The 25,683-nt window shown below is 39.0% G+C and overlaps 1 protein-coding gene across 6 annotated transcripts; it reads right to left on the bottom strand.

The window, feature by feature from the left end:
* Positions 1 to 181: 181 nt before the first annotated feature.
* On the bottom strand, positions 182 to 23,835 carry IL1RL1 (interleukin 1 receptor like 1). 6 transcript variants are annotated; one of them, XM_048934265.1, is made up of 12 exons: positions 23,482 to 23,832; positions 22,653 to 22,785; positions 20,709 to 20,779; positions 18,760 to 18,961; positions 18,280 to 18,448; positions 18,031 to 18,193; positions 16,037 to 16,105; positions 14,366 to 14,498; positions 14,124 to 14,275; positions 7,141 to 7,281; positions 6,359 to 6,517; positions 184 to 1,773 (listed from the first exon to the last, which is right to left on the bottom strand). In XM_048934265.1, exons 3-12 carry the CDS (start codon positions 20,773 to 20,775, stop codon positions 1,427 to 1,429), a joined length of 1,602 nt encoding a protein of 533 aa, XP_048790222.1. In that variant the 5' UTR covers positions 20,776 to 20,779; positions 22,653 to 22,785; positions 23,482 to 23,832; the 3' UTR covers positions 184 to 1,426. The 6 variants fall into 6 exon arrangements, with proteins under 6 accessions (XP_048790227.1, XP_048790226.1, XP_048790222.1 ...); XM_048934267.1 differs by having other exon boundaries at positions 22,653 to 22,715; XM_048934268.1 differs by lacking the exon at positions 22,653 to 22,785 and having other exon boundaries at positions 7,141 to 7,278; positions 23,482 to 23,831.
* Positions 23,836 to 25,683: the final 1,848 nt, after the last annotated feature.

Genomic DNA, 25,683 nt, shown 5'->3' with positions numbered 1-25,683 from the left:
TTGGTGGGCACAAATCCATTCTGTGGAGCTTCCCAAGAGATGGTGATGTGTATCTAGAGAGATCTTTAGGAACGAGTCCTAGTACTGAATATGATCTAATGAGGGAGTGATAAAATGCAGCATTAAATGCTTTACAGTTGTGGTGAAGTGAATAATCAATACATGAGCACTTGAAAATACAATAAATCAGAGAAAAACTGGTTTGCTTCCATTGTCTTTTTAATGTCATGTTGAAAAAATATCAACACATATATTTCACATAAAGTCTTCCTACTCCAACAGCCATCCATAAATCTGAAATTCCATACTCAATAAAAATCTACACTGTACAATAAAAGGATGTGGTAGCGTAAGACATTCTAATTTTCACTTTTTGAGTCCATCTCTATAGTTAACTGAAGGTCAAAACCAGGTCTTCTCTGACTAAAAATAATAATCTGTATTTAAGAAGCTAAAAAGATTAAATTTCCCAAGGATATATGCACTAAAACATGCTTTGTTCATACATTCCTGCACTCAGAAGAGATTTCATTCTGATCTTTGCATCTCAGGATATTCTCTGTCAGAACAAAGTATAACCAGGAATAAGATCAAAGAAGGGGGAAGAAGAGGAATACTGGCAATTGTAAAATTGCAGTGAGTCTCTATCAGTAGCTTAAATGAATGCTATCAACGTACAAAATAGTAGCATGGACTATCATACTTGATAGGTCTAAAATACTGCTACTTATAAGAATTTAAGTATGTAGCAGCTTTCAAAACAAAATCACTTTTGATGTCTCTATAAAATAATTTCTCCTTTTGTGAGTTTCACTTTTATGTGTGAATATATTTAATATATATTGGTCGATCAGTATGTGTACATTTTCCTTTAGACTGCATTTCTAATAAATGCTGTATTCACATTAGTCTCTAAAGAGCCTCTCTTGAAACATCCCTGCTAAGGAAAGATTAAATTTCATGGTATGAGTAATACTACTGAATCAAAAAGGAACACATGGTGGATAAAGTGAAGAACACAACATGATAATTTCCAATCAAATAGGACAGAAGGCGTTTATGTTTGATCGCCTGTATTAGAAAGATAAAGTAAATCTACAGAATTTTCAGAACCAAAAATTCAGCAATATATACAAGTATATATAGGAAGGGCATGGGTAGATTCTGTTTCCTGTGACGTGCAAAATTCTGTTGTCTGCCTGGAATGATTCACTTACAGAGTTCTCAAACCTCAACAAAATTCCCTCAGCTCCTAGACCTGCTCCATTCATTTCCCTTATCGTTACTCAACTGGGTGGCTGAAAGATGTGGGGGAAAAATGCAGACATATGTCCAGGCTGCAAAATAATGTACCTACTGATAGCAAAAAGAAAATCATACACTGATGGTTCAACTTGATGAAGTACCATTTTCTTGGGTAGACTGCTCACCCAGCATTAGCTGGGTCTGAGGATCTGAATGTCACTGGCATGTGGTACCTCACGTGTTTCCAGAACTTTGAATTGGATGACTGTGGGTGCACAGTGTGCTGCTCTTTCCATTTGACAGTACCTTGACGCTTGATGATGTACCTAAGAGATTCCTGAAGATTCTCGTAACTCCCCATCTTCTCCATTTCCAGTAGGATCACCTTTGTATCATTTTGAATGAGGGCATTATATAAAGCAATATGTTGATCATAGTTAAGTTCTTGACAGTTAATCAGCTGCTGTGTGAGAAGGATGATCAACCGTCTGCTCTTCTGTATCCTCTTCTCAATTGCATTCGCTTTATCTAGTAATGCACACAAAAAAACAGTAAGACTATGAAATTTCCTTCATAGTCACCATATATGTGTAGATGCTTCATTTCTTTATTCTGTAATTAGAAATAACCTTTGTATCACTTCTGTCAGGTACAGTTTATACGTTAGGGAAAAAAAAAGGCTTAAAAATCTCACAGTAATCAAAGTTTTCTTTCAGGTGTTTTCTTTAGATGAAATCTTAATGTTTGCACTGCTCTTAAGAGCTGTGAGGAACTTCTAATTCAACTGGTCAAGTTCAGTAGCTCTTGCACCGTATTTGTGCTTGAACAGTAATTTCCGTCTAAGAAAGTATATTCTTAAGTTTTGGGCTTTATGGATTGATCCTGGAGTACTTACACATGAAAATTAGTCTTTTGGAGACCTCATTGTGACCTTCCAGTAATTTAAGGAAGCATATAAACAGGAGGGGGAATGGCTGTTTACAAGGGTAGATAGTGATAGGATAAGGGGGAATGGTTTTAAACTGAGACAGGGGAGGTTTAGGTTAGATATTAGGAGGAAGTTTTTCACACAGAGGGTGGTGACGCACTGGAACAGGTTGCCCAAGGAGGTTGTGGATGCCCCATGCCTGGAGGCATTCAAGGCCAGGCTGGATGTGGCTCTGGGCAGCCTGGTCTGGTGGCTGGCGACCCTGCACATAGCAGGGGGGTTGAAACCAGATGATCATTGTGGTCCTTTTCAACCCAGGCCATTCTGTGATTCTATGATTCTGTGATTTCAGTGGCTTACTTCTAAGAAGCTTGTTTTCCTTAGAGGGTGTACTAATATCCCTGAGCTATAGAATGCTGATTTATATGCAAGCCTGTGCAGTGGGCTGGCATCCGCTCAACATTCATACATTAGCATGACTAAAGGTGTTTTGCTTTCCCTCTCCAATGTTAGAGGCAGCTGATCAGTCACAATTAGATCTGTGGTGTTGGGTGTTGTACTTAGAAACCTCAAGAACTGGCACACTGTGGGAGAAAGTTCTAGATAAGGAAGGGTAAGGAAGATAACCCCATGAATGATTCCTCTGACCTATTTATTGATGATGAGAGCATTCTCTGCTGACAGTTCACCTTTCTTTGAGGTTCACTGTTTCTAATTCCTGTCATTTTCTTCTTTTTTTCATTAGATTTCCACGGTATTAGAATAGCTCATTTGGAAGATGAGAAAAACTAAGATCAGCAGCTATTTGTGTATATTTAGTTTCCATAACTGTAAGGGTTTAAAAATATGTATTTAACGGGTTTGAAGTGCAGTCCACTGAGCTCAAGACTGAAAGATGGTGCAACTTGGGGAGGTATGTAGTTCTGCATTTGGATTTCTGATGCCACACTTATGGCAGTGTTGAGGATCTTCTCAGCCTGGAGAAGAGAAGGCTGTGGGGTGACCTCATTGCAGCCTATCAATACCTGAAGGGAACCTACACCCAGGAGGGGAGTAAACTCTTCAAAAGGGCTGACAACAGCAGGACTAGGGGAAATGGTTTTAAGTTGAAGGAGGGAAGATTTAGGTTGGATGTTAGGGGGAAGTTCTTTACTAGGAGAGTGGTTAGGCCCTGGAACGGGCTGCCCAGGGAGGTTGTGGATGCCCCGTCCTTGGACGTGTTTAAGGCCAGGTTGGACGGGGTCCTAGGCAACCTGATCTGAATGTGTATGTTTGGTGGCCCTGCTAGGCAGGGGGGTTGGAACTACATGATCCTTGAGGTCCCTTCCAACCCAGGTGATTCTGTGATTCTGTGATTCTGTGATTCTGTGATAGGACTGCAAATACTTCAACAGTAGAAATCATTATAACGTATTTTGTGGATATCAGAAGTTATATGATTTTAGAAAGTGGCAGAAAGCAGTTTGGAATTAAAACTAAAAAAAAAATAAAAAAAAAAAAGGAAGAAAAACATCAGCTGTTACAAAGAGAATTCCAGCATCTGAAGTCCACAGATTACTGGGAAAGTGCACTAGGTGAAGTATCATATAAACCTGCCCTGTTCTTAAGCTCTTTTCCAGTCATTTGCCAATGGTCACTGCTGATGGTAAGACACTTGGTTGCATAAAACATTCATCCAGTGAAGTATGATCATTGTTATGCTATTTTCTCATGTTTCTGTCTATTACTGATACAGCAGCTCTGGCATCACTTAGTCAGATTCTGTGTCAAGGAAAGTGGCTGACAAGACAATGAGACTGTGAAAAGAGTGGAACAGAAGGTAAAGTTGGTGAAACATCTCGGTTTTGTTTTTTTTTGTTTTGTTTTGTTTTGTTTGTTTGTTTGTTTGCAAACTTGTTTTTGTACTTTCCTGGGCATCTGTTAAGTTGTAAAAAATTCCCTAACTCTGTAAAGCTAGAAAACAAAAAAATGTAACTTAAGGAAAACCAGTGGGAGTCCAACAGCTATACAGCACTGTTTATCACTTGAATTCCTTGTATTGGTTTTCATTATTAGAACAGCACAAAATTAAAGCTCTCTGAAACCAAGAGTCATAAACAGTTCTTGAAACAATAATTCCATTTTACATCCTCACTGCATTTTTTTTTTTTTTTTTTTGGAAATACACATAGTTTTACTGGGAAAAATATGATTCACCAAATGGTAATTTACATTTTCAGGAAGGATCACAATACCTCCAAGTGGCATTTGCTGTAAATACTCGTGATTTACTCTGTGGTTGGCATATTTTAATTATAAGGTTTGGGATTTGGAAATCTGGTAACAAATGGCTCAAGATCAGAAGGTAATCAAGAGTGGGAAGTTTAGTAAAGTAAATATGTCTGAAATCAGACAATTTTTAAGCACTCTCCACGACAGACTGATTCTGAACAGCTTTTCCACAGAACTGGAAACATTTTGAGGCATGAAAGTGGACAAGAAAGGCAACTGCAGAAGGCAGGGAATGCAAGCATGGAAAGGAAAAGGACAATGGTCAGTGCCAGAAAGGGAGGGATGTCTGATGCTTTGATGGCTGTGAGTGAACTTGGTCTGGCAGTTGACACCAGCAATACCCTCCCTTATCAAGTTAAGAAGGGCAAGAGGTGCCTTGGCCCAGAGTTCACGTGTTGGAGGAGGAACCAGGTCCCCTATCTGCTAGTACCTAGGACTGAAGAGAGGGAAGGGAGATCTCTGTGGTGCCAGACAGCAATGTCCCTCGGGCTCATGCTGGGATATCTATGCATTTGTGCTTAATACTGTAAAAAATAAATAAATAATTCAACCTTTTCATTGTTGTCAAAATTAGTTTTGTTGATATAGTTGACACCAACTTTATGATAGTTGTAATTCTGTAATTGTTCAGAAATTTTTAATTTCAAAATTATAAAAAAATCTGATAAAATCAAATGGGAAAAAAATATATATATATAAACTTATTGTCTTAGACAGGCTTAGTGAGTCTTCATTGTGCTTGGGTTACAAGCATCTACTAATGTATTTGCAGACTGAAAATGTCTTGGTTTTCAGCCAATATACTAGAGCCCCTGTTAGTCACACAGTTTGTACTTCATTTGCGTGCTATGCTCTGTTTTCTCCAGGAAGGTTTGAGAATAGTGTCCCATAAGAGAATACTGCCCTGAGCAAACAATGGCGTATTGTTTTGCCATTGCCATATTTGTGAGTTTCATTGGTCTGGATCAGGTGGGGAGGTATAGTCTGCCTCAACAACTCTTGCAGCTGTCCTCATTCTCATTGCAGTGGCTTTCCTCAAGGCCAGGCAGAACTTTTCTTACTCTCCAGAAAAGAAGAACATCAGTGATCTTGGCTCAGCTCTGAGCAGATGAATCATACCTGGCCCAATGCAGATGATTTTGGGTATGTTTAACTCAAAATGAGATATCTTTGGCTTCATGCCTCTTTTCTGATAAAAAAAGAACATCTGGTCCATAGAGCACCAGAGCACAAGACACACAGATCAGCTCTGGTGGAAAGTAGATAGCACCTAGATTACAGCTGATAAGAGAGATAGCATAGAGATGTCCACATGAAAATTAACACTGATTAATTAACAAGATTCCACTTCAGAAAACAAGGAACTGGATGTAAAGAACGCAGAATGTCTCTTGAATTAGCGCTGGGAATTGTATGAAGTGAAAGTAGGTCACCTTGTTATACAGAAGCTGAACTTCCTGTGATTTTAGCACCATTGCCACAGGTTGAAAAACCATGAGTGATAACAGCAAGGTTAATTACTCAGCTTGATTTGTGGTTCTTCTTCTCTTCAGTGTCTTGTAGACCAACTCATGCACGCTTTGTCCAGATAGAGGCAATGCGCACTTGCACTGTCCAAAGAGCAGGTATACATCTGAAAGAATCACTCTCTGGGTCACATTTCCTGCATCACCCAAGAAGGTGATAAACAATTCGTGCTGCACCCTATGGCTTGCTTTTCTTAGAACTTCAACGAGCACAGAGTGCTGTTGTGTCACCCTGCCTGACACATCAGACACAGCAGCTGCTGAGATGAGCAACCCGCTCAGGAAAGCAAAGGGACCTCCTTCCCTCCTCCACCACTTCAAGGGTCTAGAAACACAGCTTGCTCCAACGCAATAAATTATGCAGTGGATTATCTAATTTGAAACTTACCTTCTCCAGGATATGTATCTCTGCCATAAATACATAATTTATAGCCACATTTATTTTCCAGAATATCTGGCATAATTTGGTAAACAAAATATTCTACAAAAGTAGCTTCACTGGTGTGGCTCTGGGGGTAAATAACATAGGCATCATATATCTTCCCATCTGCAAGGCAGAACAAGAGGAAAGTATATTAAGTTAACATGAATTAGAGCTGTCTATTGCAAAATAGATCTAAGAAGATTGAAATAGATCTAAGTAGATCTTGCTGCTAATCATAATGAGATACATCACTGAATGTGTTTTTGGAAATTAGAGTGTACACATATTTCCATGGTCAACTCTTATGTCCTATGCACTCACCACTTTGGAGAATCTGACCATCACAGTGTGAAAGATGTATCTCCAATCACATAGAGTAAGGATTCGGTGAAGTGGAGATGAATAGCATCAACTGTTATTTCAGCAGTATAACAAGGCTCTTAAATCAGATTTTCAATGTCATTCAGTGTTTCTTTGCAAACAATTTTGTGTGTATTTGGTTTTAAAAGTGAAAACAATATTGAATTCATTGTGTATGTAACACCTCACTGTAGAACCAAGGCAAAAGGTGAATACAAAGCACTACCAGAGCTGTTGGTTCCTTCTTATATAATGATTGCAGAAGTCATGAAAAAGGAAGGATTGGGCTCAGCTGGCATGTAAGTTAGTAAATAGCTATCAGATTTATCCATTTCCATGATTTGTTTTTCCTTTTATTTTAACTTCCTTGTGCAATGCTTACTCACCATCCTTGACTGAATAGGCCTGAAACAAGTCCCGATACAACAGGGTGATATCGACTCGGAAGGACTGATACAGTACAACAGAGACTGCTACTGACATTAACAGAACTAGAAATCCAGCAATCATGAGGACATTAGGACCTGCTGCAAAAACAAAAACAAAAACAAAAAAACAAACACACACACAAAAAAAAGAGAAATGAAGTGTTAGCTGCAGCCTTAGCTTCTCTTATCTTCTGCTGTGGCTTTAAGGAGTTTACCCTGATAAAACTTTTCCCTTCCCCAGCTGATATGTCCAGCACAGAGGCCTGTTGCACCTCTGATGTAGAAGCATACTAGACAACACATACTGAATATCCATGTGTGTTGATCCTAAGTGCACTGAATACCACAGCTGGCAATGATGTCTGTATTTTGTAACACGACCAGCTATGATGTTAAAGCATTTTGCAAGGCAGCTGAGCCCAAGCCTGACAATAGGAAACATCCACACAGGGGCAAGCAGAGGCTTGAGCGTAGTTGCACAAAGAGGGTGCAAAGAAACTTGTGCAAATAATAAAATCTGCAAGATAAGATCAGAGTATGCAAAAAAAAACCTCAGGAAGACAGAGTGAATCTGGCTATAAAAATAAGATAAATTACACCAGAAGCAGAGGAGGCTCCTTTCAGAACAAGGAGTATAAAGTATCAATGACAAATAAAGAAAACTGGGAAGAAAGGAGTAACCCATTGTGATTCCAGCTTCTCTTATGGAAGAGCTCTTGAATCTAATCACTTCAGACTCAGAGGTGAAGACTATCAGGGATAGCCATCATCAGCTCTGATCAATCATATGCTTACAGTTTAGGATAAGATTGTGATTATCACTCTTTGAGGAAGCTACATTTCTGTAGCAGTCCATAGAGCTATGTTCCTATATTTGCACATTTGTCTTCTTGTTCTGTGGTATATATAGCAGAAGTCAATCTAGATACGCATAGCTTCTAGATGTCATCTAGTTCTGCTGCAGTCAGAGATGATGGGAGGCAGAAGCAAGGTCATTCTGTACCCTCTCCAGCCTAGAAAACATAAAGCTGTAATGATCCACAGATTATTACAGCCACAGAGCTGAAGAAATTTTTTACCTGTGTTCTGGATGTATTGAAGTCACCCAGACTCAGTACTGAAAACACTGTGAATTCCAGATAACCAAGTTTGAAATTGATATATCAAAGAATGCAATAGCAGTTACACACACAGGATGCATTATTCCTTTGGGTGGAAGATTAAAGTTAATTGCTTTACAAAAGAAGTCTACCCCAAAGCAAATGAGAGAGACCTAATTTGATTCCTTGTGATTTTAACATGTAAATTCAGAGCAGTTCCATGTACAGTTTTTCTCTGACTGATAAACCAGTTAAGAGAGTTCCATTTGTAGCCCCACCTTATTTATCTACTTATTCCAGTCCATTGTCATAATTCGTCGTCCTATAATTCCAGTAACAAATGATTTGGAGACTTTTCCAAGACTTTTCTATTATTCAGATCACTGAATTAGCTTGGATTAAAAAAATATGTGGCCTCAGAAGAGTCAGAGTGGGTGATGGAGTTTAATCCCATAGAAATGCATGTGAGAAAGAACAGGTTTGCATCATATTTGCATAAAGGAGCCACCTATGTATTTGTTTTAGTTCAGTGTAGCAAACACAGCAATTGCCTGATGCGGTACCCTGCTTCTGAGTATTAGTAGAACCATGTATCCCTTCAGCATTACTATGGAGTTTTCGGCACGCTTCACAACATCTCAGCTAATGGAGGATGCTTACATGTACTGGTAGCAGCTCAACCCAGACAAGCCTTATGTCTTCAGATCTGGAATCAGATTTCCAGGTCTTTGCCTCCCTCTGTCTGTGAAAGACACACAAAGTACACATGGCTGCAGCAGCAGCAGGCCATTCGCTGGCAGCTGAGGAGCTGCATGTTAGAGCATCTCCAAGAGCCAAGTCCGTTTCCTCTACAAAAAAGGCAGCAAGATGGACTGGAACTACTGGCAGATTGTGTGCAGCCAGCAAGTTCCAGTGGAAGGCACTGACCTTTACAACCAAAAAGCAATTCTAGAGCTTCTCTTGGACTCGCCCTGATTGAATGAAATAAGATAAAATGCTTGACAGTGAAAAGCCTCTTGTATTAAAATTAACAGACTCCTGAGTTTTGCAAGAGATCATAAAATCATCAAGGTTGGAAAAGATCTCTAAGGTCATTTTCTACAAACACCTTCAACAAATATTGTCCACTAAAGCATGTCCCTAAGTACCACGTCTACTCATTTCTTGATCATCTCCAGGGACAATGATGAATAAGAAAGTGCACTGTGGAGGAGATAACCTTAAAGAAATAGACTCTGGGAAATGATACTGAAAAGTTAGATAAACAAAATGCTTCCAGGTGTATTTACTACTTCACTTAGCAGGAAATGAGGCAACTCCAACAGTGTTTTTAGACTCTTTCTATTTCTTTCTTTCCCATTTAATGGGAGAAAGAAACATCCAACCATGAGGCATCTATCTGATGAAGAATACTCTCATCAGAATTAAGAGATCAGGAAAAAAAGACATTCCAGTAAGATCAAAGTAGACAAGAAAGCCAACCAGTTTCCTTCATAGCAAAGTTGGCTATTTTGTAGTTTTGTGATTGCATCACATGATGCCTACAAAGGAACTTTGTCCGTGTTTAAATGTTTGGCTTGATCCACAAACTTGGAAAACCTCTTCCATGACCTACTGAGGATTATCCAAGGGACAGAGATGGTCATTTTTTTTATTGTTTCAGTTGTTGACCCTGGGCTTGCCACAACCTTACAGATACTGTTCTAATATGTCAAGCATTTAGAAAGCAAACATAAAAGGAAACAGGTTCCAACAACAACTTCGGCAGTACTGAACCTAAAAGGAGCTGTTTATTTTTGGCTTTACACTGATTAGACCAATTCTGAAAAAAAAGTGATAAACTTCCTGAGCTTGTAAAACTTGTATTGCTTCAGATCAAAACCTCCACTGAAGTCTTCCTGGAAGAGCAGGTTCAGTTCCCAGTATGACTGACTCAGCCTCTCATTTCTCTGGAATAAATCAGATATGGGGCAATGGCCAGAAGCAACTTTTGGAGGCCTTGAACAAGGGTGATCAGATCCTGCTGTTCCATTTAACTTCACTGCAATGTTTAGTGGCAGAGAGTTCACAAGCTGACTGTCATTTAATACTGTTTATTTAAATTCAAGTGCAGTGAGAACACAGAACCATCAGCTCTCAGGAAACAATATTTGAGACACTAGGGAAAACAACCCAGAAAAGAACATTTGAAAGCTTCTCCTGACAGATGCAGGGAGAACTGCACCTTTTTGTAAGTTCTTTGGCTTCTAAAGGGAACACACTTTCAGACAGTAAAAGTATAGATCTGGGTGTGGAATTCCTGCCCACACCTGTCTACTGAAGATGATCTATAATGTCAGCAAGAAATAACTTTGAGGAAAAAGAGGTCTGGTGTGCTGGGCTGAACTGGGTTAGAATGAGAGGAATTTGGGTCATTCTAAGAACAGAGTGTTCACTCTGGAAGAGTTTGTGGTCCTCCAGGCACTTTTCACTTTCTTGCAGATGAGAACTGAAATAAGACAACGCTTGTAAGTCAGACCTATGAAACACAATCATCAGCTAGCCCTGAGTGAAGATGAGGAAGCTGGTGGTGGTTTAGATATTAATAAAAAAGTGGCACTTGGGAGATATTCTGACAGCCCCTGTATCTCTGAGAGGGCAGATAAAGGTAATGCTGAAGGCAGGTTCCTTTTCCTTTCTGCTGGTAGAAGGAGTTGACATTTCCAGTGTTTTTCCACTTGCCATGGACTCACTACCAGAGTCTTTGTTGCCTGGTGTTCAGAAAGACTTGCTATATCCTCACCAGGAAAAGAGGAAGAAAATATAATGGAAAGACATCACAAATTCCTTATGCTGACCAGAGACTGACACCATGTAAGAAGTTACGCAGATGATCTCTGAGATCATGAGATGATGTGTCTTGTGGCAAAGATGGAATGTAAAATATGGGATGATCATCATCTCTGGAATTAAATATGGGAGCATAGAACTAGATGAGCTGGAGGAAGTAAAACGGCGTGTTTCATAGGCTAATTCCTTAAGTTTGCTTCCAGAAGTATTATGAAACATAAAAAAATGTGTGGTGTTTTTTTGTTTTGTTTTGTTTTTTAAAGTGTTGGTGAAGAAGACAAAAGATACCAAGCAGTCTTGGGCAAAGAGAAGAGAGAAAGGATGGGAAATAATATTGAAGGAAGGGTTTCATATTGACCAGAGATGGTCAAAGTCTATGCAGGATGAGAAAAAACAGAGAAAGCTTTTCCTCAGCAGGAGAAGTAGCAGCCTCTCAGTGTAACAGTGTGTAGTTTGAATACCACCAAATCACACCAAGCACTGCGTTACTCCTGAAAACTGAGGTACTTGGGTCGTGCTGCTCGTTTCCAAAGAATCATATGAACATAGAAGCATTGAGGTTGGAAAAAAATCACCAAGATCATCAAGAGCTTCTCTTAGCAGCACTTATCTCCTATTTAAAAACACAAGTAAAAACAACAACAACAATAAAAACAAAAACAACCTTGGGACATACTCTTTCTTCGTTGTACTGCACTTCTCTTCACACACATATACGAAAATATAAATAAGTGCACAGCACACATCCTGAATAGAACATACACATTTTTCCCTGTGCTTTGTCAGTGACATTCTTTCCTGGCAATGTGAAGGAATGTTTTTTGTTTGTCATAGAGACAAAAGCAAACAGCTCTCACCGCCCTTGGCTGTGATAGAAGCTTTTCACTCCTCTCTGGCAATCCTTCATTCTTATGTGGATGGCAATTGTTATCAAAGCAGTCTAACAAAACCAGCCATAAAGATACTGCTAACAATGAGCTAGCACTCACAGTACTTGATTATGACTCAGAGTGTTAGATTTAATCCCTGGCTTCCTCAGAAAATGCCTTGTGAGCCAAACCATTCATTCAGCACGTTTTTTTGATGACTGTAAGACTGAAGCAATTCAAATAGAGTAACTCTGGTGCAGTCGCCTACAGCATCTTTGCTTTTTCCCTTAACCTGTCATCTCTGCTGCTATTTAGCTAGTTCATAAAATGCCTCCAAAAGTGATTAATTTTAGTAGTAAATGGAACAACATATACAGATCTCTTACTTCCTATCACAGGTTTGTGCTACAGAGAATAACAGTGCAATCCAAACTAAATGCTCTGGGGAAAAATTATCAGAACATAAAGCAGGAATGTGTGAAAAGCACACTGATGGACAGTAGTTAGGAGACGTGAGTTACACTGCAGGAAAAACAAAGGAACAACCATAGACATATTTTAAAAAATAAAAATCTGTTGGTTTTTTTTTTTTTTTCATTAAAAACAAAAAGAAGCAAAAAAGAAGAGTACACATTTTTATTTCACGTTTACAAGATGTGAGGCACAAGGAATCCCTGAGGCATTTTTATTTTACTCAGAGGCAAGCTATCATTGTTTTAGCACAAAAATGCTGTGAGAGGAACAAATGAAGACAACTAAAGCAGAGCACTGCCATTTCTGGATTTAGCCTTGCTGACACCAACAGTGACGAGCAGCAGAAGCAGGCATCTTGACAGTAGCAGCAACAGGGAGAAGGGGATAGACATCCACACAACACAGGCAGCAACAAAGAGCTTTCCTGAACATTTACTGAGGACCTATGGATGAAAACAAAATAAGGTTTGTGTGAAGCAGAAATTAGGTTTAATGAATCACTTCATGAACTCAAAATACTCATTCCTTTCCCTCATCTAGTTTGCAATACAGGGCCAGTAAGTGTTTTCCATTGCTTGCCCTACAGCTAACAGGAAGTGTTACTTAGTTTCCTTCCCCTTCTTTGCAAGAATATTCCCACAAACATTCCCATAGATACTTCATCACAGTGCTGATGTGCTCTCAGCTTCCGGAGAGATGCTAAACTCTCACTCACCTGGCAACATACAACTAAAACATTCCCTGTCACACTCCTGGGGGGATTTCTGGGATGTCCTCCTCAGTGATGCCCCCTCCTCTGCTATAATCCACCTACAACCTTTCTAATATCAGCTGCAAGGATATGTGTCTCTATTTGAAGGCAGTTATGAACAGTGAAAAATACTGCAAGACATGTAGCTATGCAAATCCTGTGATTTTGGATGTGATCGGAATAAACTGTATTTTACTCTTACCACCATTCTCTCATAGAAAATGAATCCCTCTTTAAGGGCTTTGCGGTTTACTCTCAAGACCTTTGGTGGCTCAGCACATTTAAAGGGATAACAGAGGAAACCACTGACCACCATTTCTGCCAGAAGATTCAAATGCTGTGGTGCATTTTGGGGATCTGACCATCCCCATTAAGGAGTCCTATAACAGATAAAGACCATCTCAGACCCCACCATTTACTGAACTTAAATGTTCTTTCTCTGTCAGAAATGACTGGAACAATGAATTTAAAAATGAAGCTGAGAGGAAGCCTTCAAAGCATTACTCACACACTGTGTGGCACACAGTAGGCACAATGATGTTCATGGGGAATGAACAGGAATATCCTAGAATCAGGGCATGCTTGTCACAGTGCACCATCCTACTATTCATACTTACTCTCTTGTTGAAATGTTGCCCTCCCCCAGCAAGATACCATCCCCAAGGCTGCATTTACCCCAAGGCCTTTCACATGGGAATGAAGCCACAAGAGTTTTGCCTCTGACTTCAATATGTAGGGAGAAAGCAGATTGTTTTTTCCTTCTTTCTGGAAGAAACTTTCATACTACAGGAAAATAATAAATAAAATGAAAGAAATAAAAGAAAAATGGGATGACATAAGCGGGAAAAAATAAAGTCACCAACAACTTTCTAACAGTGAAGTATGCGAGAGACATTATGAAACAAAATTTATCCTTACATTTTTCTTTGAGTCGTAACGTCACTGTGCTCCTTGTGTTTCCCATTTCATTCATCGCTACACATGAGAAACTTGACTGCAAATCTGTATGTTCTATATTACTGATGGTCAAAGTTGCCTCTCCATAGTACTCTTGGTGCTGTCCTTCAAAACTAACAGTGAGAGAAAAAGAGGTGGTACTGGTTGCTGTTAAGAATAATTTGCATAGAAAGAAAAGGTCATTACATATTATATGCACTTACTAAATAATTTCTTGATGAATTTTTCCTTCATCTGCATATTCTGCTGGCATCTTATTCACATCCCATGTGACAACAGCTATAGGCTGTTTCTTAATCCCCAACCGGGCCTGACATTTCAGAGAAAAAGCAGCACCTAATCAAGATTGATGAATAATAAGAATAAATTTATTTCTCTCATAATGCCTTTTTCTGCAAATCTTCATACCACTTTTGAGTTTTGCCTTAGCAATTTAGGCATTTCCTGAGTTAAAGCGCAGATCATGATTCACGGGAGTGTCTTGAAAAGAAATACTAAAAGGATATTTGAACAAAATATCTAATACATTAACAGAGACTACAAAGTAAATTATTTATATATAAAGCTCTGAAGGGAAAACAGACATTACTTGTGATGCTTAACCCATGTAATCAGCTATTGAGGAATATAGGAAATAAATGCTGTCTTGCATATACGTATACATGGAAATAGTGTAATATAATTTTCTATATACAGTATTTATCATAAATTTTATTTGCAGATTCTTATCTTGGATTTTATTCAAGCTGGAAAAACTAGAGAAAAACAGGATAAAATTAAAACAGGAAATTCTTCTTATGCATTTGTTATCAGGAAATATTTATTCCAGAAATAAGAGTCACTGTTGCAGTGAAATAAATATAATTAAAACAATTTAAAGGTTTCCACATTAATACGCATCAAAACAGGGCTCAGGTAAGGTTAAAAAATCTCATGATTTACATCCTGAATTGGTATTAGGGAGTGTGGAGAAATCCCTTCAATTCTGCAAACAGAAGACAACAGAAGTGATACACTGTTTTCTAAACTTAAAGTACATTTGTACCATGCATTCTGAGATTAATTACTTTCCCAGAAAGGCAGGGCATTAAAGACTAGCTATCTCATTAAGGAGAGAGGTGCCTGGCACACTAATTCTGAGTGATAGAGAAACTGCAGGAAAATAAAAAAAGAACAGGAATGTGTTCCTATGTGGAAGTGTTTGGGCCCGGAGTCTAGTGGTACAAGTTATGAGAATGAATCTGAACCTCTGAGAACATCCATAGTCTTAAACGAAAGGAAGCCCTGGTGCATGTTCCAGAACAGCAAGGGCTGTTCAGCCCTCTATCTGTTGCTTCATTCCCTATCCTTTCATTCCAACAAGTATCTTCCAACCAGAGCAGTCCACTCAGTGCCTGCCAGCACAGGCAGGACCAGCAAGCAGCAAGCAGTCCCTTGCTTTCCTTCATTCATCAACAGAGATGCAGCTGTTGGGTCTGGACCAAAATCACGAGCAAGAAGTATTTCTAGTTGCAAGAATAGTTCATTCTTCCCTCTTAAGTGTATTATCAGGAAGTTTCAAAGGATTTAGTTACAGCCCTCTTTGAAGTGAATGGAAGCTGTCACGCTTTCAGTTGATATGTGGTAACTGACCATATGAGTAATCCTAGTTTATCCCTGTCAAAGTAGAATAGGTTATTTAAACTTTTAAATTGCTGCTTAATTTCTAAATAGCCTATCATTTAGATATAACTTCATATTGTTATGCCTGGAATGAATTAAATCTGGTAAAATTTGTAGTGCAAAAACGTAATTAATCTTCTCCCTGAAGCTGCCGATGATCGTTAGGTCACCACAAAATGCTGGTTTAAAAACAATGGAGAATCTTTACTTACCAAGCTCCACTTCTATTACATCTTCATCTTTTGGAAATAAAATTTGAACAGGTAGAGATGAGTGCTTTGCTTTAGAGATTAAGGAGAGAAGGGAAGGATGTGTTAGAAAATTGTGAAAATGCATTTTATGAAGTAATGGAATTATATCAGTTTGCTATGACAGTGAACATCCCTTGTTGTTAGTGTTCAGAAGGAACATCTCCTTCAATATATCTGTATTTCGTCTCTGGTAATTATTGATACAGACAGGTCTAAGCTACACTGAAACATTTGGTTTGACTGAAAGATTTCAGTCAAATTTTGTTGCATCTTTCCTTGCTATTCAGACAAACTCCCATTTCCCAGTCGAAGAACATTGCTTGCTATTCTTCCCATCAAGGCACTTCTGTGAATCTCGTAACCACATTTCCCTATGAAATATTGAGGAACTTATTTAACTCCCGTTTCCCAGGCTGCTATAAAATCCACTCTTTTTATCTATCCTGTGTCTAATTTTCATTCAAGCTGGATCTTGAAGAAAAAAAAAAAGCCAGAGAAAGACAGTAATTTTCTAACTATCTGACACTGCTATGATTTTAGCTGCCAGCATGCAGATGCAGAATGTCCACTAAATTGGTGTGGATTTGCAGACCAGCAGGGGCACACATAAGAAAATATTGACAACGTGTAACAGTTTATTCATCCAGCAAATTTATTTTAAGGGCTAATGAAATCTCAAAGAAGTTATTGTTAGGTATTCTGAGTGCTAAAAAGTGGTGCTGACTCAATTCACCCAGTTGAGATTTCCATGCTATGTTGCAATCCTTTCTTTCTGTGGAACGATTGAAAAATAATCAAATTAGCTTTGAAATGAGGTAATCTGCCTGGATGCAAGAAAGAATTCTGTAATTTTGGATAGCTGTGTGCCAAGTAAATAAGAGTTATTTCCATTATAAACCAGAGAGAAAAAATTTTGGACTAGTTAGAAAAGTTTTGATGAAAGCATATTCAAAGAAAAATGCAACGTGAAGAAGAGATTGTCATGTTGACCAACAGGGTATTTATCAGACAGAATTGGGGGAGGAAAGGCACGATATCTCCTAAGCTAATATACTAGTTCTCCCTTCAGATCTCAATTCTGAACCAGCTCAGAATAGCAAGAACGTACTTTTCTAGTGAGGATCAGGACAAAAACTGTAATTGAAGTTCCACAGAGCTCAGCACAGTTTCCCACAGCAAAATGTTCTGATGTCAGACCATGAATGAACTACATCTATTTTTCAAAGAAAGCAAACAAGCAAATAAAAAATCTGTTTTTCTGTTGACCTGATTGCACAACTGAAGAACATCTTGAAGTCTGGTCAGTTGATACAATCCAGAACTGATGATTACAGGCATGCTCTTGCTCTGACTAACACCAAAAGACAAGGCCTCCCTAAGGACGCTGAATCCCAGAAGCAGCCCAAAATCTAGACATCTCAGCCATGCTGGTCACTTTCACATGAACAAAGATTACAGTGATTAGTGGGCTCCATTCATTTATCATCTGTGTTAATCATTCATTTTGTCTCAGTCAACAGAAATCCAAAAGCTTTTTTAACCAAGATGGACCAGCAGGTGTTGAGTTGTATGCCATCTGCACATCAGCAATCCAGTGATTAACAGAAGATCCTACAGGCCCTTCCCTCATCAAAGCAATAGAAAATGAATTTTTGTAGCACGCTTTGAAACAGCCCCTTCACATCAACAATGCATGCTATCAGTCAGCCCTACCAACCACAATATGCAACCAGGGTCATTGGAGACTATTACTGAAAGCCTGAATGTGGTTGGGTCTGAATGTAGTTCCATCTTGCTCTATTTGGATCCCCACCCACAAAATTCACCTAAAAAAATGTTGATCTAAAGTTTCATCAAAATACAGTAAGTTAACAGAAAATATTTTTCTTTTCAATGCGCAAAAGTTTCCTTTTCTTTAAGGGGACATAAATCTTTGTCATTTTAGCAAGACTTACCTTCACTTATAAAGATCCTTGTTGCTGATACATTGAACATCTTTCCTCTGTGAGTATAAATAAACTGACAAGTATAATAACCATCGTCCTCCTTATTCAGGTTTTCAATAAAAATATAAGGATCATGCATGAAATATCTTTCTCCCTGTAGAGGTCTGCAGTCCTGGAAAATAAAGCTCTCTTTGGCTCATTGCAAATAGCTCCCACAGTGATCTGATCTACAGCTGACACCGTCATTGCTTTATTTACCTTATACCACTGGATGATAGTAGCGTTCTCATAATTCTTAAATGTAGGACAAGAAATTTTTCCTTTTCTAGTTTCATTTGCATAAAGTATCCGGCTTGGGAAACACGTTCCTTGTTTGTATGGATGCACCTGAACATTCATTTTGCGCCCTTTTTTGCTCCCATCTGGACTTCAGAAATTGGATAAAGATCATTCAATGACAGCATTATTATAGGGACTAAAATGAATACTTGTAGCAAATGTGAGTCTTGTTTTAAAAACAACTGGATGGTTGCTGTATTTCAGTTACATGTTGTTATAAAGTTCTGCTACAAAAATAAAAAAAAACTTTTGCATACAAAAGTTGCAGAATGGAAGTTAAATAAATTGGTGTACACCAAATGACATCATTTCCACAGATAACAATTAAAATGCATTTTTAAAACACGTATGATTTTTTTTCCAACTCTAATTTTTTTCTCTTTCCTATATTGCACTTACTAATTTATAAGACAAGTGTAGTTTCCAGAATCCTCTAAAGAAGTTGGCAGAAACCAAAGAAGCAGTTCTTTTGAAAATACTCGTGATCCCTCTTCCTCTTCAGGAATTCTTTTCCTTGTGTCTGTGTGATACCAGGTGACTTTTGCAGATAAATCATTTTCAGGACATCTTACAACTAAAGCCTCACCTTCAATTGCATCATCTGCAAATGACCAAAAGATAAAAATCTCAGGTGAATTAAGCCTTAGACTCACTGAAGAAAGACAAGAATTTGGCATTTCTAGATCAGTAGGCCAGTCATGTGCCTCTGCCTTCCATCCTCAACCTTTCAGAGAAAATGTAAAGCAAATCCTGGTATATTCAGTATATAAGTATATAAAGTATATCCTGGTATATTCAGTTTGTTTTGTTGTTTTTCTGTTTTGTTTGTTTGTTTGTTTGTTTCAGGGAGATTTTGCTCTGTTTTCAATGCAGAGAAATGGGATATAGAGAATTTTTATTTACTTTTAATGGAAGAAAAGAACTACTGGCAGGAGGAAGGGTGTAGATAAGATTGTTATAAAGGAAATCCAGAAGATCTTGTCTGCAGTGTTCAATGCAAAACGAAATAAAAAACTGAAAGAAAGGATCTGATGGAAAGTTGAAAAGCCATCAGAAAGGAATGAGAGGAATCAGGGACTTAGAAAATCAAATCACACACGCAAAATGAAAAGAAGGGATGGAATTGAGAGAGAGGAATTAAAACTTTTTTTTTTTTTTTTTTTTTAAATATAAGTGAATGTAATACTGAAATGATCTGGAGAAACTTGAAACAGGCAATTTTGACAGAGATTTAAGTGTTGTGGTACCTGAGCAGTAAACTGGCTGCTGAAAATAAAAACTTCAGTCGGAAAGTCAAATTCCATTTTGGAGAAGATTAAAAAAGAGAAAACTGATGAGGATGAAAACTGGATAGGACAGCACAGGAGTTACAAAAGGTAAGGGAATAAGAAAATGAGACCAGGTAACCAAATAGCCAATGGAAACATCAAAAATGACATTTTGGAGGCATATTGCCACCACCTGGCTTCAGGCATGTGGTATGCAGATCAGGTGATGAGTATCTCTGCATGGTTAACACTTGTCTCCTGGTTCTTTGTGAAGAGATCCTTCTCCACTGACATTACATATAGCCTTACAGACCCATATAAATTGCTCACATCAGGTATAAGTATGCATGAACTCATCATTCTATCCGAATTCCCACCCATGAGTCCTGCATTGCCCCAAAGGAGCAACGCAATGGAAATACAGTACTCCTCAGGAAAAAATAGAAGAGGAGGAGGAACACAGAGAAGATGAGAGGCCTAATCTAAACATAGCAATGTCAGTGAAAATTATCTTGGTGAATTCTTCAGCAGAATTAAGCCTCTCAGTAAATCAAATTAGCATTCATTCTGTAAAACTGGGAGTACAAGGAAATATTTGGAGATAACATCTTTCTACATTTCTCAGACAACGCAGCTCATCTGGAAACTAGTACTACATGAGTGCTGTACAATGCCGTGTCACTGGTAGGAAATGATTGCAGGGTCAGCAGAGCTGCTGCAACAGAGTGCACTTGTGAACCACCCCGCACAATGCAATTTAAGTACGCTTGGTCTTGGGGATTTTGCCCAGGTGGAGCCAGGAATAGAAGCTACTCCCAAATTATCTCAAAGAGGCTTTTTCTTCTGCCTGCAGAGATGCCTAGAGCAGAAATAGAGCCTGAATTTAATGTCTAAAAAATGGACGGCACTCAGTGCATTTTAATACAAGGAGAAACAGCAACACTGAAGAGCCAACTTCCATGCTGTGATATATGGCTTGAGATAAACTAGCCAATTTCAGTTAAAAAAAAAAAAAAAAAAAAATCAGGATTTGTTTGCTGAATAAAATTTATCAGAAAGAATATTTTAAATCTGACTTACATGATTCTGATATCACGGAAGCCGGGAGGAAGATAGATAGGAAGATCAAATGTACAAACACCATCATATTTCTAAGTGGAAAAAAACAAACAAACAAACAAAAAAAAGACTATCAGAATATACTACTGTTGTACATCTATGAGCAGACAACATCATCATGCAGAGATAAGCTGAGTCACGTGGGCTGCTCTGTGCAGAATGTATGTGTGGGTGAGTGGCAGCCCTTCTGCAGCTTTGAGATGATGCTCTTAGTTCCACAGTCAATGCAATAACTGATGCAACATTAAAACTAGTGCTATGCCTTCATTCAATTTAAGGGCGGGGAAATTTCTCTTCCATGGTGGGCCTCAGATAGAGGCCTCTTCTTTCTTGGTTGTTTCTGTTTGTTTTGTTTTTCAGGAAGGTATTGTGACATTCTCTTCACTGTCAAGAATGAAAAATTGTACCTTAATCTAGAAAAGGACATATTTTTGATTTGAAAATACATACCTTGGTTGTGAATTAAGCTTTTACCCAATCTAGTGTGTGGGTGTATACTACCTTCTTTCTTTTGGAAAGTGGAAATGGAGGTACCTTCAATGACAGCTCCTCACAGGTAAGTGCTTAGTGGCAAGAATGGAAGCAGATGAGCATCATCAACAGTGCAAACCCAAAGGGGAAAGTGAAGAAATGGACTGAAGGGTAGGTAAAGGAATGTACATTGCCCTTGTACAGCAGTAGTAGGACAGATTCTAGGACCCACTGATGTTTTCATTTGTGTCTAATTGACATGCACTGCTGTATCTAGCACCTGGGAGTGCTAGATACATACAGCCACTGTATGGACATTGGTCTGGATGTACTCTGTGAATACGTCAAGAGACAGTAGATAAGCAATAAACATATATTAAGGAGTCCTAAACACATTACCATCAATAGAGCCTTCTCCTAAATGCTGTCTTTGCTCCTCTGTTGCTATCAGAGGAGGAAGGAGTGATCCCACAGTGCTGCAGACAGCAAACAAGTTGTCAAGAAAAAGCAAATTAGAAGTGAATTGTTATCTTATCTGTACTGCAGATAGCAAGCACAGGAGGAGTTGTGAAAAATAGGCAAAAAATGTGCAGGCAGGATAAATACTGCCGTCACACTTACTGCAAGGAATTTTATTTCGGTGCCAAAGATTTCCAGACTAAACAAGCATTGAGAGGTCTACATCTGTGCCAAGTCTGAAATTCAGAACAAACTCAAATTTGTGCTTTCTGAAACATCATTCACTTTGTACTGATCTGGAAAGCTTCTTCTTTTAGAAGGTTTAATAAACATCCTCTAATAAAACTCAGTGTTGGAAGAAAAAAGCATGAGTGTTTCAGTGTAGGTATTTGCAAGGTTCATGGAAAATGTGAAGTTTAGACCTGAAAAATCCAGCATCCCAGTAAGGCTGTTGATGTGGGAAATGAACGACCACCCCGGATCTCCAAGAAACAATCTGTGTGAATATCTGCTCATTTCCATTGGAGCTGGAGTAAAGCACTGCATCCAAAAATGTGCAGGCTACTGACTTATTTAATCTTAAGAAAATCTTAGACCAGCTTCATAGATATTTAGAATTACTTTTCAGCATAACAAACATCAGCAGCTTTGTCCTGGAAGGAATTAACGAGTTGGCCCAGGAGAGGGTTCAGTGTGAGCTGGGCCTTTGTGTGACCCAGGATACAGAGAAAATTAGTACACAGGAAAGCCCACAGCAAGAGCACAGTAAAGCATTTAGAGCAGAAGTTTTGAGAACTTATTTCTCTACCAAGGAGCAAACTAGACTGGCAAATGGGAACAGGAAGCTGATTTTCATGTATCCTGATTGTTATAAGCCAGGATCAGGATTTATTAAGCAAATAAATTTTTGCCAATAGTTCTGTTGATCTCAAGTATAACCAAATAGCCCAGTTTTAAAGAAGAATGAAGAATCACCTTGTTGTGTTAGAGGTAGCAGTCTATCAGGCTTAGTTCCTTGCTCCTCCAGAGGGAACTGCTCTAGAAACATTTCATGATATTTTTTCCAAAAGTGGATTTGCCAACAAACTGTAATGCTGATCATATAAGTCTATGGACATAACAAAAGTACCATGTCTTGCATACCAACAAAAATTGAAAATGCTTTTGCAATTCCTAATTTAGAAAGTTTGACATGCTTTACAACATAAAAATACCATGAAATAATGACTGTGTGGGATGATACATTCACAGAGACTTCCCTCATTCATACTTTGAAAGATATTTCATCTCTCATCAAATCAGAGAACACATTCTGACTGAAAATGAGCCACTAAAATAGTAACAGTAACTCTGATGTGATTGCAGAACAGTCACAACAGTTGACACCTACAATAATTAAAGCTATAATCATAAAACTTAGGAAATTCAGTATTAAAATACAGCAATGGTTGAATTCATATATAACTTATTTTTAGAAAATATTTTGAAGGAAGAAAGTACATAAATACACTAAATTGCATAGCAACTATTTTCTGGTTTTGAATAACTAACAAAATTGTCTGCCAGAAAACTGAAGACAAACACATTTCTAAATACACTTCATTATGGATAAGTCCATATGTTGTTAATGTTTCTTCCAAAATTATTTGTCTATCTCATCAGCATATCCTATATTTGAATCTAATATTTTTTTCTTGAGATAAAGGGGCATAAGTGAACTGAAATAAAGTTTCTTACAAAAGTCTAGACAGAGTTTCCAGCACCACCAGTTATTATTCGCTGAATGATAAAATATTTGACCTACCTTCTGGAAATTCACACAGCTTTGCTCTGGCCTGAGTCCTTTGCTTGTACCAGATTACTGGGAATGCTTTTTAACTGGCTTCTGCAATGCATATCTGGAGGAGCAGAATTTATAGCAGCATTTGAGACACCTCCCACTGAACAGAACAGAACTTGCAAATGGCTGTAATAGTTTTCAGTGCATATCAGAGAGGGGATCTCCTAGTTCCTATCAATCAGATGTCTTTTGTCAAGGGCATCGGCTTTCTGTTAATCACAGACTATGCCACTTTATCTTGATTGTACTGCAATAAACCTGCTGACTAATTCCTGGCTATCTCACATGCCTGGGGAGAACAAAGAAGTAGCCGTCAGCCGGCAGAGGGTGCTTTGGAACCGGTTTTGCCTGAAAACAAGTGGCAGCTTTGCTGGGGCAGCACTCCTGCAGTACAGCTGTACAAATCGTTGAGGCTCTGGGAATGGTTTTTAGTGATGGACACTGTCTCACTGAAGCTAAACTGATAAAAGAAGGGGCCTGATAAAGCAGATGCCTGCACCAACTGATAGATTAGGTCTCTGAGGAAAAGAAGGCTCAAAGAGCAGAGACTTGAAATCCAGGAGAAGCTCTGGAAAAGGATGCAGGAGTGGGAGAAGTCTCTGCAGGGATGACAGTGCCCCAATGCTCTGTGAAAAAGCAAAACTCCTGAGGACAAATCAGCTTCGTACATCATAGAACTATTCCTAAAAACACTCTGAGAATCAGTGCTTCATTCTTCCTTGACAGAGTTGCTGACACTCTTCGCTACTTTCAGTGTTTCTGAGAACTTGGTATGAGCTGCAGTCACAGCAGTCAGCACACAGCAAACGCTCAGCAGTATGTGAAGATGTGGTAATTACATGCCACCAGGAAAAAATCTCGCCTCTGTCATATCCACATTCTCCCCAGCTCTCGGTACATCCCGTCCTTTGAAGTGGTCTCGGGGGTTGTACTTTCCCTATAAAACAGAAAATGAAGAGTGTCACATGAACACCCTGCCACAATAAAACATCACATTGCTTTGGTCAACCACTCAGCTCAAATGGCAGCTTGAAAAGCTGGTGACAACTCCCTGCTAAGGTTCAAGAAGTTTCATCAGAATGAAGGCCTTCCTCATTTCCTGAAGCTATTCTCTAGAGACAAGCAAGAAATGTGGGGTACACCATCTACATTCAGTTGAAGATTCACGGACTTTTCAGCTCTTCATGCTGTCCTGCCAGTAAGGAGCACAGAACCATAGAACCATTAAGACATCTAAGATCATCTAGCTCAACAGTCAGCCCATCCTCACCATGCCCTCTGACCACGTCCCTCAGTCCACATCCACACAGTTCTTGAACACCTCCAGGGACAGTGATTCCACCACCTCCCTGGGCAGCCTGTGCCATTGCCTCACAGCTCTTCCTGGAAAATATGTTTCCTAATCTCTTAGAATCATAAAGTGGCCTGGTTGAAAAGGACCACAACGATCATCGAGTTTCAACCCCCCTGCTATTTGCAGGGTCACCAACCACTAAACCAGACTCCACAGAACCACATCCAGCTTGACCATGAATGTCCAACCTGAACCTCCCTAGCATAACATGAGGCCATTACCTCCTGTCCTGTTGCTTTACCTGAGAGAAGAAGCAGACCCCAACCTCACCACAACCTCCTTTCAGGTCACTGTAGAGAGGAATGAGGTCTCTCCTGAGCCTCTGCTTCTCCAGACTGGAAATCCCAGTTCCTTCCACCAATCCTCATAAGGCTTGTGCTCCAGATCTTACAGCCAAACTGGGCAAAGAGAGCAGCTGGACACACGGGAGTTGGCAGTTACTGATCAAGGACTGGCTGGACATCAGTCAGTTTGTGGTAAGCAACTGTGTTATGCACCACTTGTTTTGTTTTGCTTTCCTTCTTATTAAACTATCTCAATGGTCCACATGGGTTCTTTCCAACTCAAAGTGTTCTATGATTCTATTTTGGGTAGTCCTGTGTGGAGCCAGGAGTTGGACTCAATCCTCATGAGTCTATGATTCCATGGTCTCAAACCACGATTTTTGACATTTTTTTATTTTTTTCAATTCTCTCCCCCATCCTGCTGATGTGAGTGGGATGTGAGCAAGAAGCTGCATGGTGCTGAGATGCCTGCCAGGTCAAACTACAACACACAACCTCTGAAAAATTCCAATTTGATAAGCATATAAA

This window comes from Lagopus muta, chromosome 1 (assembly GCF_023343835.1).
Source record: "Lagopus muta isolate bLagMut1 chromosome 1, bLagMut1 primary, whole genome shotgun sequence".
NCBI lineage: Eukaryota > Metazoa > Chordata > Aves > Galliformes > Phasianidae > Lagopus > Lagopus muta.
Note: the sequence above shows the minus strand (reverse complement) of the source record. Positions and strands in the feature narration are given on the sequence as shown.